The sequence below is a fragment of the Salvia hispanica genome, chromosome 2, assembly GCF_029641045.1.
Source record: "Salvia hispanica isolate PSC_SH4W2 chromosome 2, Shi_PSC_v1, whole genome shotgun sequence".
Classification (NCBI taxonomy): Eukaryota; Viridiplantae; Streptophyta; class Magnoliopsida; order Lamiales; family Lamiaceae; genus Salvia; species Salvia hispanica.
This window is the reverse complement of record NC_142693.1, coordinates 21,927,335-21,941,896: the sequence shown is the minus strand read 5'-3', so window position 1 is coordinate 21,941,896 and position 14,562 is coordinate 21,927,335. Positions and strand designations below refer to the sequence as shown.

Genomic DNA, 14,562 nt, shown 5'->3' with positions numbered 1-14,562 from the left:
ACCGGTGAGGGATTGAATTTTATAGGAGCGCATTTATATCTGGTTGGGAGCTCATGAGCTACCACACACGTGTCGAAGGAGTTCGAATCCTATGAGGGGCAAAATCGGAATTGGTTGTGATACGTCTCATTTTCTTAAAACATTCATGGTAGGTAGGACTAGCCAATAGCCTAGCATTAGGACTAACTAAAAACACATTCTGCATTATTAGGACGAATTTAAAATTCGACATGAATACGGACAAAGAAAGTACAATAGCGGACGAGCGATCGACTAACGCCTAATCACTCGTCCATGCCGTTTGTCTACCTCGCGCTAGCCGACTCCAATAGCGGACGAACGCGACACCCGAGCCGCTAGTTGGTTGCTAGGGCGTGCGTTCGTCCGCTATTGCAGATGCTCTTGGGTCGTTATTCTAAGTAAAATTTTAATAGACGGCGACCGTAGTAGACGTGGCCACGATTCGTAAAACCGCCGGTTCCGGTTCATGACATGCTTGAACCGTAACCAGCCCGGCTATGACGGTTCCGGTTCCGGTTCCGGTTTAACCGGCGGTCACGGCGGTTCCGGTACCGCCGATTTTTCGCCGGTTCCGGTTCGGTACCGGTTTGTTTTTGTTTTTTTTTTTTTTTTTCCTTAAATCTTATAGTTATTACTTCTAAATTCTATAGTACAATCCAAAGAGAAATTGATAACGATAAAGAATTGCAATTTTATTGATTTGAAACTTTGAATGTAAATTTCTACAATACAATTACAAGTTACAACTTACAAGTTACAAAATACAACAATACAACTATACAACTATACACTTGAATTTAAAATATAGATACAAAATTACAATTTACAAAAAATATATTAAAAGTAAAGTTGAAACAATTAGAGAAAAAAAGAAAAAAAAGGAAAATGACTTGAGCTCAACTTAAATTTAAATTTTGAAATTCAAATTTTGGAAATGGTCGGAACCGCCGGTTTTTTGTCAGAAACCGGCGGTTTCCGACACCTTTTCAGGCCTACGCTGCAACCCTACCCCCGAACCGTCAGAAACCGGCGGTTTTGTGTCAGAAACCGCCGGTTTTCCGACACGAACCGCCGGTTTCTGACCGAAAACCGGCGGTTAACCGTCCTTTTCCGACCCTACTGAACCTACCGGCGATGACCATTTATTTTCGGTTAACCGGCGGTTAACCGCCGGTTACGGTTTCGAATTTTGTTGAACCGTAACCGAACCGTATGTCGAACCGTAACCGGATTTCGAACCGGAACCGTCGTCCGGTTCCGGTTCCGGTTCCGAACCGGCGGTTAACCGGTGGGCCGGTTTGGTTTGGCCATGTCCAGACCGTAGTAACTCGTTATATAAGTATAGTTTCGGCTTTTCCGAATTTTGGTAGAGTTTATGGGAAAATTGTGGGGGTAAATACATAAGTCATACAAAATGTTTGAAGTTTACATAAATTATACAAATAGTTTCATTTGTGTTTCAATTTAGTACATTCCGTTATATGTATTTAAACGGCATTAACTCTTTGTCTATGTAAAATACAAAATGTTTCATCATTGTTTCATATTGATACAAAAAGTTTAATGATTGTTTAGTATTGGTACAAAAGATCTCATCGTTGTTTTATAGTTTGTACGTCATATAAGTAAAAAATTAACACCGTCTAACACATATAACGAAATGCACTAAATTGAAACACGAATGAAACTTTTTTTATAATTTATGTAAACTTCAAACTCTTTGTACTAATATATAACAAAGGTGATACATTTTGTATGAGTTATGTATTTACCCCGAAATTTGTTCTGCTTTCAGAAAATGGGAATCGCGTCAAATGAAATGCTTGTTATTTCTTGACCTAAATTTATTAAAAAACAACAATCAACTTATCTATGATTCTCAGGATTCAATTTGAAGGCCTCATAACCATGCCGATGTTGCTCATCATGTGTGGCAAGCCAAGGAAGTCGGTGGTGTGCATTGAAAAACGGTGTTAGGCCTATTGATTGTCAATGGAATTGCCAAAACGACATTAAATTTGGTTTTGAAACAGGCCAATTTAATTGGCATGGCAAATCTATTAGAAACACTAATAACATTGCTGTTTTACAAATCTACTCTCAAATTCGAATTTTGTCACCTACACTATGTCATTTTATTACTGTGTAGAAAATAGTATAAATTAGTTAAACATTATCAATCTGCGTTCACCGCGAAAATAAATTTGTTTCCCTTTTCTTTCCTCTCTTAAAATGAACTTTTATTTTAAGTTTCCATTCCACAAATTGATACAATAATTACCATCACGATTTATTTACAATCACTTAGCACAAATACAATAATAGTACTCCTCCGTCCCATTACAAGTGAAGTGTTTCTATTCGGATGTTATTTTGCAAAAATGGTAATAAATAGCTAGAGAAGAGATAAAGTAAGTAAAATAATAATGTATACATGAGTCATGACTTCTTTCTATTATTCTTAATCGTACTTTACTTTCTCTTCACTTAAACTATTTATTATCATCTTCACAAAATAACTGCCGAAAAGAAACGCCTCACTTGTAGTGGGACAGAGGAAGTACTAATTAAGCGAGAAAGTTTTATCAGCTCAGCAATAAGAAACAATAATTTTCTTAAAAATTGTGCCTGTTTATAACTGTACACACAATATGGATGAAAATAGAACTGCGATCATCCCTTTAAAAGGATAAACAAGCAACATATCTCCAATTTTAGTTGTTTACACGTTGAAAATACCGATCACACCAAACTCAATTATCTCCCCACAACCTAATTTCATTATACTATACTGTGTTTAGTATTATTATAATATTATTTTTACATGTGGTACAATTAACATCCCATAGGCCAATGTGAACAGTTTTATACTATTAAAAAAAAAAAATATGGTATCCTGAGAGTAAATGCATGAGATCTACAAAACCAGGCGCCGTTACCTGAAATTTCACCTTATCTGTGTGCTCAAGCCTCAAGCTGACTAGGATTCATTGTTTATTGGTCTCCATTATTCACTCTGCATTTATTGTTGCTTAGATATTTTCCATCCTCCTATTCTTAGTATATAAATATAGCGGATTCGAATTCAAGACCTTTAGTTTTCAAGATTAAAGAAAGTTGTCGTTGGCATCAGAAGACAGGTGAAGCGATTGTTGCTCACAAGCCACGATATACAATGGACGAAGACGTAAGTGAACCCTAATGTGAGATTTTATGTAGCAACTCTGAATGCCAGATTTAATAGAGTTTTTTTACCATCTTGGGTGAGTAGAGGGGTCGGTCGGCCCCGCTGATTTCGCAATTAATATGGAATATGGGTACGATATGGACATTTGCTTAAATTAAATGTGGTATGATGAGAAGTAGATTTGTTTTAATTGGGGAAACTAGAAAAGGATTGAAAGTCCTCATTTATGAAATTGTTCTTGCCTAGGGGTGTTGTACCATGTATTTATTTGATCCATTGGATTGGTATTTTAACTTTGACGGTTTTGAATGAAGTTTCAATGAATAAGAATAGTGGTTGTAGGAGATTGTGTTGTTTATTATGTGGGCGTTGTTTGATTAGGTCAAGGTTTTATTCGCTCATATGTATTGTAATTGTGTATGAGTTGTAATTAAAAGAAATTTTAAAAAACCTTGGTAAAGTGTTAAATTATTAAAGGACATTTAAGCATAAATGTAATGTTGAATGTGGCTTCATAGGCATGTAAGAAAAAAATATTTATAGCAGAGGATTATATGATAAAAAAAAAGTACTACTACTATAAGATAATTTCTTGAATGTATGGGCCTAGAGAGAGAGTGATCGGTTTAAATATGTTGAATTATCAGTGGGCCTTTTATTTTAAAAATAGTCATTGTATACTCTTGGGCTTGTAGTTTGGAATTAATCCAAGTTCTTCAGCTAGATCACATTTTGGGCCCTCTAACCCTGCTAAAAATATTTTATGGCTAAAATTGTTTTAATTAATTAATGAGTTTTTAACTAAAATTATTGTATAAATAAATACCTCAATCCAAAACTCATAGATCCTTAATAAAATAAAAATAAATTGTTTTCAAATCGAATCATGGGTTGAGTTCGAACATTAATCAAAACTATAGTATTAGACATATTATATTACTCCTAGCTAGTTAGGTTCTGCACCATGCATTGGAATTTTTTTAAAATATAAATTCGACCAATAATTGAAGTTTAAGTGAAAATAAGTTGATATTTTATAAAATATTATGACCAAAGTATGATAATCATTTTCACATAATGCTCGTGAAACAAAAGACGTGTAATTCACTACTCAAAGACCACTTCCGCGTGACATATTTAATTCATCTATTCTTGGTCAATAAATAGCACTCGGGCGATGAATGATTAATAAAATAATTATATAGTTTTATACTCCTTGTATATAATTAAATTCAATAGTATAGTACTATATATTTTGTAATCTCATCAACGTTTGATTGCTTCCCATTTCTTGGAATTCCATGTTGCATCACCATCATATATTCATATAAACAATCTAAAATTTTAGATCGTAGCCATGTGACTTGCATAATACTAGTATTCCATAAGAATTAGTAGTACTCCATTATTTAACTCCAACAAAAATAATTAATATTATCCAAAAAATACAACTAAGAAAGAATTAAAATCATAACTAAGTATCCACGAATGTTTTGCATAGTGTGTCAAGGTGTCAAAGCAACATAAATTTGATTCTTTATTAGGCACCTCACGTAGAAACGTCCTACGCGTTGTGACCAACTATAAAGCATAACTTTAATTGATAAGAATTTTTTTTAATTAATAAAATAACGTTCAAATCGAATAATTACGTGATGAATGTAGAATAACCAGTGATAGTTTTTAAAAATAAAAGACGCAATGAGACCATGTTTCATTAAATTTAACAAATTATAATTGAAATAATTATAATATTATTAAAAAAATTAATGGAATCATTTTTTTCTACATCTAAAGATAAAAAGCTTTGAGAGAATAAAAGGTGTGCGAATCACTATTTTGGAGTTTCTCTCTTTCATATATATTCTAAATTCATGTTGGAAAAGTGGAAATTCCCCTTATAGGTGGCACATATCTAATCTGTTGCTTCATGTTTTTATTGTATTCCCTGTTTTGATATTAAAATTATATAATTCTAATAATGACTTATTTAATTATACATTAGACATTTACATACAAGTTAATATTTTATATATGTGATTATTTTATAAGTATTTTTAGATTGATTTAATACTATTAATTATAAATATATATTTTCCTGATTTTTCCTCCACTTTTTCATATTTTTTTAACACTTGAATTAATTTAAAATAATAATTTAAATCATGGACTAGTAGTGAAAATAAACCAACGTATTACCGATTACGTATCTCATTCTCTTTCTCGAAACCCAAAAAGAAGAAACAAAAAGAAAAACAGTACAGTTATGAAAAGTTGGCCGGCGATAAAGTATAGTTATTTTATCACACTATACAATATAAATGCGTGATTAACAGATGACAAGAATCATAATATTTGATTATATCAATGAAAGTGAAGAATGAGTATCAAATTAAATAAATCTCTTAGAGTAGGCCTTTGCGTTGTAATTACATCGTAGATGCGAACAATTCAATTAATTAATAAATCAAATAACAGCCTTCGTTCCTCTTTCCGATCTCCCACTGTTGATTCATTATTTCTCATATATAATACTTCCTCGTTGGTTGGCAATCTAGATTAATTCAATTCAACGTGTATGTGAACTTTTCCAACCATATTTAATCGTGGCAAGTCAATATAAAACCAATAATAATACTTCACTTTAAATCATAGTCCAAATATGCTTTCACCATAATATTTTGAGATATTAGGGACTAAATCTCCTAAATATGAGCACTTGGATCTGAAATTTTATTTAATTAAAACACATAAAATATTTGGCCACTCACATTTAATGTAACAAATAAATTAAATAAGCATGACATGAATATCGTCTAAAATAAAATATTTCGTGAAAGAGATCATGATAGAGAATAAATTCTAAATAAGACTATTAATCACTAAAATTACAAACTTTGGCCTAGTTTGATAGTATTTCTCATAAATGCGACATTTAAATTTCCATCCATTAAAATTAAATAAATCAATAAAATCTCTCGAAAGACTCAGTCATTATTAGGTAAATAACATACTACATAAATACAGGCTGTAATTACAATACTATTTTCACAAAATTAATAGTAGTACATTTGATTCACATTTGGAAGGCGGTACAGAAATTTAGAAATTGTTATTTAGTGTTAAATAGATAGTTAATGCATAGAGACATAATTAAGAGAAAGAAAATATGGCTAAATGCATTAACAACCGTTTACTTTATTCAAAAAATGAAATTCAACATTTTCCATTACACAAACAAAAAAGAAGCTAGAGCACAACATTTACTCAAAGGCAAACTAACATTCCAACATCTTTCACCGGCACATCATCTACACTCAAGTCACTAAAAAGTAAGACGTGTTTAGACAGACAAAGCCAGGACCTAAAAATCACTAGAATAGCCCTATAAGGTACTCCATCCGTCTGCCATCAAGAGTCTCATTTCTTGGTGGCATTGATTTTAAGAAATGTTAAGAAAAATGAGTGAAAAAAATTTAGTGAAATAGGAGTCCCACCTTTATATATTAGATATTAGTTTTAAATAAAATATGAGTGAAATGAGTTAATGGAAGGTGAGACTCTATTATCATATGATAAAAATGAATCGGGACTTTTATTCGCGAACGGACTAAAATGAGAAACGGATTCCTATTCGCGGACGCGGACGGAGGGAGTATAAACTAATCTCTTAGATCTTTTCCTCCATAGCCCCTCACGTTGACAAATTCCCTCTCCACTCTCAAACAATCTCCTAATAACAAATACAAAAACACAACACATCCAATCCATTACCATCTACCAACAATCCTTTCATTCCCTCTCCCAAAAAAAAATAATGGGGCTTTGCATAAGCAAGCAAAACCCCAAACCCTCCACCAACACCACCGGCAACCACCACCACCAACACCAAACCCCGATCCAATTCTCCATCTCCCCCGGCTACGCGGCGGCGGCCCACCTCCCCTCCCCCTCCCCTCCCCCGGCAAAAACAGCCAACACCATCCTCGGCAAGCCCCTCTCCGACGTGAAATCCCACTACACCCTCGGCAAGGAGCTCGGGCGCGGCCAGTTCGGCGTGACCCACCTCTGCACCTCCTCCGCCACGGGGCGCCACTTCGCCTGCAAATCCATCTCCAAGAAGAAGCTCGTCACCCGCAGCGACAAGGACGACATGAGGCGCGAGATTCAGATCATGCAGCACCTCAGCGGCCAGCCCAACATCGTCGAGTTCAAAGGCGCCTACGAGGACAAGCACTCGGTCCATCTCGTCATGGAGCTCTGCGAGGGCGGGGAGCTCTTCGACCGGATCATTGCAAAGGGCCACTACAGCGAGAGGAAGGCGGCCGGGATTTGCAGGAGCATTGTTGGGGTGGTGCAGATTTGCCATTTCATGGGGGTCATGCATCGCGATCTCAAGCCCGAGAATTTCTTGCTTTCCGATAAGACCGAGGAGGCGCTGCTCAAGGCCACCGATTTCGGCCTCTCCGTCTTTATTGAGGAAGGTAATGTGCTTGTTTTTACTCTTTAAACGCTGCGTTTTGTGTCACTTTGTACAACACAGGAAAATAGTTTTGGGAGAGTTCAAACTTAAATTGGAATTTCTGCTAATTTTAAGTAAATTGTCGGAAAACGTTACTAGTACGATCCTCATCGATTTGGTAATCATCTGATGTCATATTAACATTGGGTACTAAGGGATTAGGTACATTTCGGGATGAAGCATTAGTTAACTAAAGTAGTTAAATTTAATACTTAACAATTTTAAAATTTTCATCAAAACCTTATAGTATGTTGACATCATAATTTTGACCAAATTTATGTGAAATAGAAACGAATAAAATGGTGAAGGGGCTTAAATTCCTATCAAATTTATAATTTTACTTTTTTTTTCTTTTATAGTGTCTTTATCAAAATTATATTATTATCTAAATTTTAAAAAGCATAAGCTCTATATCATTTTTTTTGTGTCAACGATTGAAAATTGATAATGTATGTGTTTTGGTGTTGTGGGATTCAGGCAAGACATACAAGGATGTAGTGGGGAGCGCTTATTACGTGGCTCCGGAGGTGCTCCGTCGTAAATACGGGAAGGAAGCCGATGTCTGGAGTGCCGGAGTCATGCTCTACATATTACTCAGCGGCGTACCTCCTTTTTGGGGCGGTAAACTACCTCACCGTGTTTACTTTTCATGACTGATACGATTACGATACATATTTAACTTTATCATAATTGCTGGAATTCCTCTGGCCCCGCATTTTATATATTTAGGATAATTCCTCAAAAAATAAACGCTCCTAACAGCTTTATCGCTACGTGTAGATAATGAGCGTGCCATATTCGACTCCGTGTTGAGGGGGAATGTGGATTTCGAGACGAAACCTTGGCCATCAATATCGGAGAGTGCAAAGGACCTTGTGCGTAAAATGCTTACAATGGACCCAAAGAAGAGAATTACTGCTGCACAAGTTCTTGGTATGTATTAATACATAGACATTACCTTCTAATTTTGTTACCTTAACATATTTGTTTCTTAGATTAAGATTAACTCTTGTTTTGGACTTATTAGAGCATCCTTGGCTTAAAGAAGGAGGGGAAGCGTCTGACAAACCAATAGACAGCGCGGTTCTCACTAGGATGAAGCAATTTAGAGCAATGAACAAACTTAAGAAGCTAGCACTCAAGGTATGAATTACAACTCACACACACTTGATACCTTCATTAATATGCGCAATCGAAGTGACTCAACCCCTGATAGATCTATTGATTAAAGGGGAAACGTTTTACCAATTAAGTTATTTCATCGTCATCTAATGTGTCTAGCTTTTATCTATGTTCCAATTATCGTTTTAGAATTATGCACACTAAAAATGTCTTGAATCTCCGACCTATTACAATATATTTTGTCTCCTTATTATCTTTCTGCAACTGTAATTGGTTGGACACATCACATGGCAATATGTATAGATCACGAAGTTTTTACTCGCGCACGGGAAAGTGCCTCTAAATTAAATTACTGTTAAATACTAAATGGCCCTAAGAGTAATTCAAAATTGTTGCAATATGCAGGTGATAGCAGAAAATCTTTCTACAGAGGAAATACATGGTCTGAAAGCAATGTTCACAAATATGGACACTGACAAGAGTGGCACTATCACTTATGAAGAACTCAAAGCCGGCTTAGCTCGGCTCGGATCTAAACTCACCGAGACTGAAGTCAGGCAGTTAATGGACGCGGTAACAAAAACAACAACCCTTGGTTCCCCCATAAGTTGTCATCTACTACTGTGAGAATTCTGCGTTGAACCTATATCGCGAATTCGCGATATTTAGCAAAGTACAGAGTACTACAATGCATTAATTTATATCGCGAATTCGCTTTATTTGGCAAAGTACAGAGCACGCTGCATTGACTTTTGAGTTTTTGGAAAAACTTAGGTTTAATTTATGACAACATTTATGCAGGCTGATGTGGATGGAAATGGGACAATTGATTACATTGAGTTCATAACAGCAACTATGCACAGACACAGATTAGAAAGGGAGGAAAATCTTTATAAAGCATTTCAATACTTTGACAAAGATAATAGTGGGTAAGCATCTCTATTATAGGATTTTTTAAGAAAATTAATTTGCATATTTTATTGAAGGATAATTAATGGTTGTGTTTTTTATGTTGATAGGTTCATTACAAGAGATGAACTGGAAACAGGTATGCAAGAACATGGGATGGGAGATCCAGCAACCATAAAGGAGATCATTGCTGAAGTAGACTCAGACAATGTAAGCTTAATTAACTTCCTCATATTTTAATTAATGGTGCTTTTTAATATAACTATCATCTAATTATTAAATTAAGGGGTTGTTTTAAAACTATAAGTTTCAAGGATCGAAAAAGGACACAGACATTGTTTACAATCCAATTCTGGTTTTTTAAATGACATAGCACAAAACGATGTCGTAATGAGGACACGATCGAACTACATCGTTTCAATTGCCTTTTTCTTTTTGCAGGATGGAAGAATTAATTATGAAGAGTTTTGTACTATGATGAGAACTGGAAACCAGCATCAAGCCAATCTCTTCTAGTTGGTGAATTTTATCTGCTGCAAATGGCAATTGTATCATATACTATAGATTATACAAATCCCAATTATTCTCTTTCCCATGATTCTACTCTTTACTTCTTTTTTTGTCTTCCTTTATACTAACATGGAAGATTACACATTCCTTTTCTTACACATTCCTTTTCTTACAACATTGGTCTCCTGATGTAGTATTCCAAATGCAGCTTCGGGCAGTTATTGGTTAGCTTAGACAACGGTCACTGATCGAATCTATCTCGATCTTTAATAAACTAAATATTAATATTTTCGTATACAACTTATATTTTGATACATTATGCCACCAACTCAGACCCGCATATAGACCCTCTTACAACGTGTAAAAAATTTAAGAGAAAAATAAACATGGGACTCGTGAATAAAAGAAAGCAATAGAAGATTCGAATAACTCTCTCTGTGACAAAACATGAAATAAAAACCCAAATAATGTAGTAGTATCATTATATTATTTACACACAGGTGAAAGTTTGTCTTATAAAAAAGTTAGGTGGTGGGTTGATCACGTTTCAAGTCCATTTCCACCTGATGAATGGTCCATTGCATGTTTTCCAATTTCTGCAAGGGGAATTTTCCCAGAAAATTAGAGGGGGGGTTCGGTAGTGCAGCCTAGCATCGAATGGTACGTTCTCTTTGGTTGTAAATTTATCAGGGAAAATGCAGAAAAAGAAAGTGGATATTTAAAGAGTGGGATTTTCTTTTCCCTCGTTTTCCCATGATAAATTTACATGCAAAGTGAAGGCATCATAAGTAAGAATTGAAGTTGCTCCAGATCTTACCTTCACTATGTCATGGTATTGCCTGGCAATGGTATCAAAATGAGGATCGACACCTTGGTACTCACGAAGCCGTGTGACCTGGTAAAGAAATTGAAACACACATTTGTTTTTAGTTTTCCTATTTCCGGTTAGCTACAATGATCTCTGTCTACTTGTATATCCTCACATAAAAAGTGCAATCTCCGACTACAAATCAGATGTGTGTGGAAGATAGACTGAAAAAACCGTACACTCAAAGTCGTGTTGATTAATAGAATAGTTTGAAGCATGGGGAATGAGGCAGCACTTCAAAAGTAAATTTATTTTAAGCCTGTAGATCTTCACAAACTTTTAAATTTTATAAGTAGTATTGATGTAACTCTGGAGACTACAATTATATGTAGTATTAGTAATTCTTGTCTGTCAAAAGAAAAAAACAATCAATTTAGCCCTCATGTAATATCTGGATATAATTTGATAACTCCACAAATCGACACCTTCAGCTAGGAAGAGTGATGTGCATAGCAGGTCAGCAACAATGCACGATAGTCCTCTACATTATCTCATATTTCAAGGACCGTTAAATTAACCAGCAAATGAGTTATATGTGCAATGCAAACAAGAACTTAATCTGATCATAGCTCAACACACACTACAAGAATATGGAAGCTCACCGCTTTATTGTATGCAAGTGAAGCTTCTTCAGTTGATTCAACCAAATATTTCCTGGTGAAAGCAAAGTACGTAAACACAGCTGGCCAACAGTTAACCAAGTATTATTTCAAGTATATAATAATTACCTGATTTTATGGAGTGCGGGAATGGTTTCCCTAGTATAAGTTTCAAGCAGGAGAATATGCTCTAGAACTCTTCAATAACAAATCAAAACAATTTGTTAGCAAAACAATCCTCCTTAAATGGGACATTCCATAAACAATGTCTATATGTTGAAATTCAATTCCAAGAGAAATGTCAGCAGCAGGAAAGAAAGACCTTAATTTAGCACTCATCGTCTCACATCTCTTGCATAGCCAAGTCTTTTGTAGTTCATCCTATAAAAGGCAGAACAATTAGCATATTGCTCACAGCCCACAGGAGTCTCTCAGAGACAGAAAGTGCTACGAATAGCCCAAAAGAAAGGCCAAGGTGTATTTTGAGACAACTGTGATACAAAAACTTACATATTTATGTTGATGCCGGAGTTTTACATCTTTTACGAGCTTAATAAGCACCCCAAGAATCTGCTCCAAAACCTTGGATAGAAAATATATTTGAAATTACATGCAGATCACGACTCCAACATTAATGATTACGCATAGTCAGGTAAAATAAGTCATATAAGGATAATAGATCATCAAGAAAGTACAACAGCTCTGCTTACATTGTAGTATTCCGCAAATTTTCTGTCAGAAGAATATAGATCCTCTCTCCATGCTAATTCTTCTCTTTCTATCTCTTCAATAATCAACTTTACCCTGTGATATGTCGAATAGGTTAAACATGTTTCGATCTATGATTGCTAAAATCTGGAAGGAAAGCATGCTGCATGCATGTCATTTTGCAGAGTGTGTATGTGTGTGTGTGTGAGAGAGAGAGAGAGAGACCTTTCTGGAAGTCGAGAAGTCATGCTCTGGTGACCAGTTCGTGAATCTAGGAATCCAATGTCAAAGATAGTCCAATTACAAGATAGATCTTTACAATATTAAGTACTACTATGAACGAAAAACTCAATGCATAAAACGTTAAACAGTTCTGATGCAAACCAATATCAAGAGCATGAATGGCACTGACCATAACTCATTTACAATGTGGAGAGTAGAGATAAAATGTAGACTAACCAATGTCATCTATCACAATGGCTTCAGCTACCCTGTCACACTTGGCATCTAACCTGCTGGCAATCTCACGGGCAAGCAACACCTGGTATTCTGTAATGTCCTACATTTCAGTAAAGTGGAAACACTTTTAAACCATAAACACTGCTGTAATAATACTAAGCAATAAAGTTCAGATTATTGAAACTTCAATTCTAGAAATGAAGTCAGGGGAAGAATTTTCATGCTGTTACAAATTGCTTGTAGACAGTAACATACATGATTGTCCTTTATTGTGCGTTGACATACCATTGATAGTGGTGCCTGCTGAAGTTGGGTTTGCCATAAATAGGCTGGAGTTATCCCAAGGAACCTATTAGGGACACCACCAACCTCAGGTTCGGACGAGTCGGTTGCTCCGAATGAAACTGGAATGTTTGCAGATGTCCCCGCTCCAATGGCAGATAAATTTGTATGATTAGTCGAATTTGTACTTGAGCTGATAGTGACACCAGTACTTGTACTATCAAGCGAGCTCCTCGATACGACACTCCATTTTTCAATTTCTTCCTCATGAATCTCACCATCTTTGGAGATCAGAGGAAGCCTCAATTTTTGAGCAGCTTCAGCAACAACCATCCGATGCTCAAGGGTCTCGTAAACCTGAAAATAACTCTATTTCAGCCATCTCCTTCAGCCCAGGTCTTAAATATAATATCCAAAGCCACTTCTCATCCATCTCATTCAACCTCAACTTAACAACACATTGGACTAAACCAAACAGAAACATACATATAAACACAGCATCAGAAGCTTTAATCGTATATGTTAATACTTCAGTTCAGACTCTAATTGACATAATTTTGTGCACATGTTTGCAACAAATCACATCCATTCACTTTCAAATGTCTACCAAACCTAAATATTACTCGTAATTCGACGTTAGCAAACTGTTTGAAACCTGAGGCAAGCTCTTCAAGCCCAGCTGCGGATAAAGTCCCTGAATATCGCGAATACCGCCCAAATTAGCCACGGAAACCGCTTGCTGATACTCCTCCACCATCGCAATTGCCTCTATGTAAATCGCCTGCAAAATTGCACCGACACTCATCCTGATTAAAACGAGGAAACCTCCGAATCCGCCACTGCAATTAGAGGAAAAAATCGCATAAATAGTACCATGGCTTCCAAATAACGCTGCCTCTCCTTACACATCTCTTCTCTCGCCTGCATTGCCAAATCAATCAAAAATACGGAAATTGAATTCGATCACGAGAGAAGAACATTAGAAGCGGGATAAATTGGACAGTACGAGCTGGAGATCGTAGTAGGTGGATTTGGAAATGAGAGAGCCGTCAGGCGCCAAACAATGGCGCTCCAGCTGATCCATAACTTGAGCGACGTCAGAGGGAAGATTTTGCGAAGCAAATATCTTCGCCATTGATGAATATCAGTAGCTTCAATTTGAGTTCAATCCAACAAATATCAATGCTGTCTGTGAATCTCGCCGGTTTCTAAATACAAATGGGGGATTGCCAAACGGCGTCGTTTAAGAGAAAGTGCTTTCATCTTCAAAAAATAGAGAACATTTCTTATTTTTCAAATATTTACAACTAATAAACAATTAAAAAATTAAATAGGAGTACTTAATATTAATAGAAATCAAACAATTTACATTGAA

The 14,562-nt window shown here is 35.7% G+C and overlaps 2 protein-coding genes across 2 annotated transcripts; one reads left to right on the top strand and one right to left on the bottom strand.

Moving 5' to 3' along the window:
• The first annotated feature begins 6,897 nt into the window (after positions 1–6,897).
• On the top strand, positions 6,898–10,354 carry CPK33 (calcium-dependent protein kinase 33). Its single transcript, XM_048098311.2, has 8 exons — positions 6,898–7,692; positions 8,208–8,351; positions 8,511–8,663; positions 8,758–8,873; positions 9,258–9,425; positions 9,654–9,781; positions 9,872–9,971; positions 10,203–10,354. The coding sequence occupies exons 1-8, from the start codon at positions 7,026–7,028 to the stop codon at positions 10,275–10,277; spliced, it is 1,551 nt and encodes a 516-aa protein (XP_047954268.1). The 5' UTR covers positions 6,898–7,025; the 3' UTR covers positions 10,278–10,354.
• A 317-nt stretch (positions 10,355–10,671) lies between these two features.
• Positions 10,672–14,483, bottom strand: AUG4 (HAUS augmin-like complex subunit). The gene is made up of 13 exons (XM_048098313.2): positions 14,194–14,483; positions 14,061–14,108; positions 13,843–13,968; positions 13,191–13,544; positions 12,906–13,005; positions 12,672–12,717; positions 12,449–12,542; positions 12,249–12,320; positions 12,061–12,119; positions 11,868–11,936; positions 11,742–11,793; positions 11,089–11,166; positions 10,672–10,867 (listed from the first exon to the last, which is right to left on the bottom strand). The coding sequence occupies exons 1-13, from the start codon at positions 14,320–14,322 to the stop codon at positions 10,796–10,798; spliced, it is 1,299 nt and encodes a 432-aa protein (XP_047954270.1). The 5' UTR covers positions 14,323–14,483; the 3' UTR covers positions 10,672–10,795.
• Between the last annotated feature and the right edge of the window lie 79 nt (positions 14,484–14,562).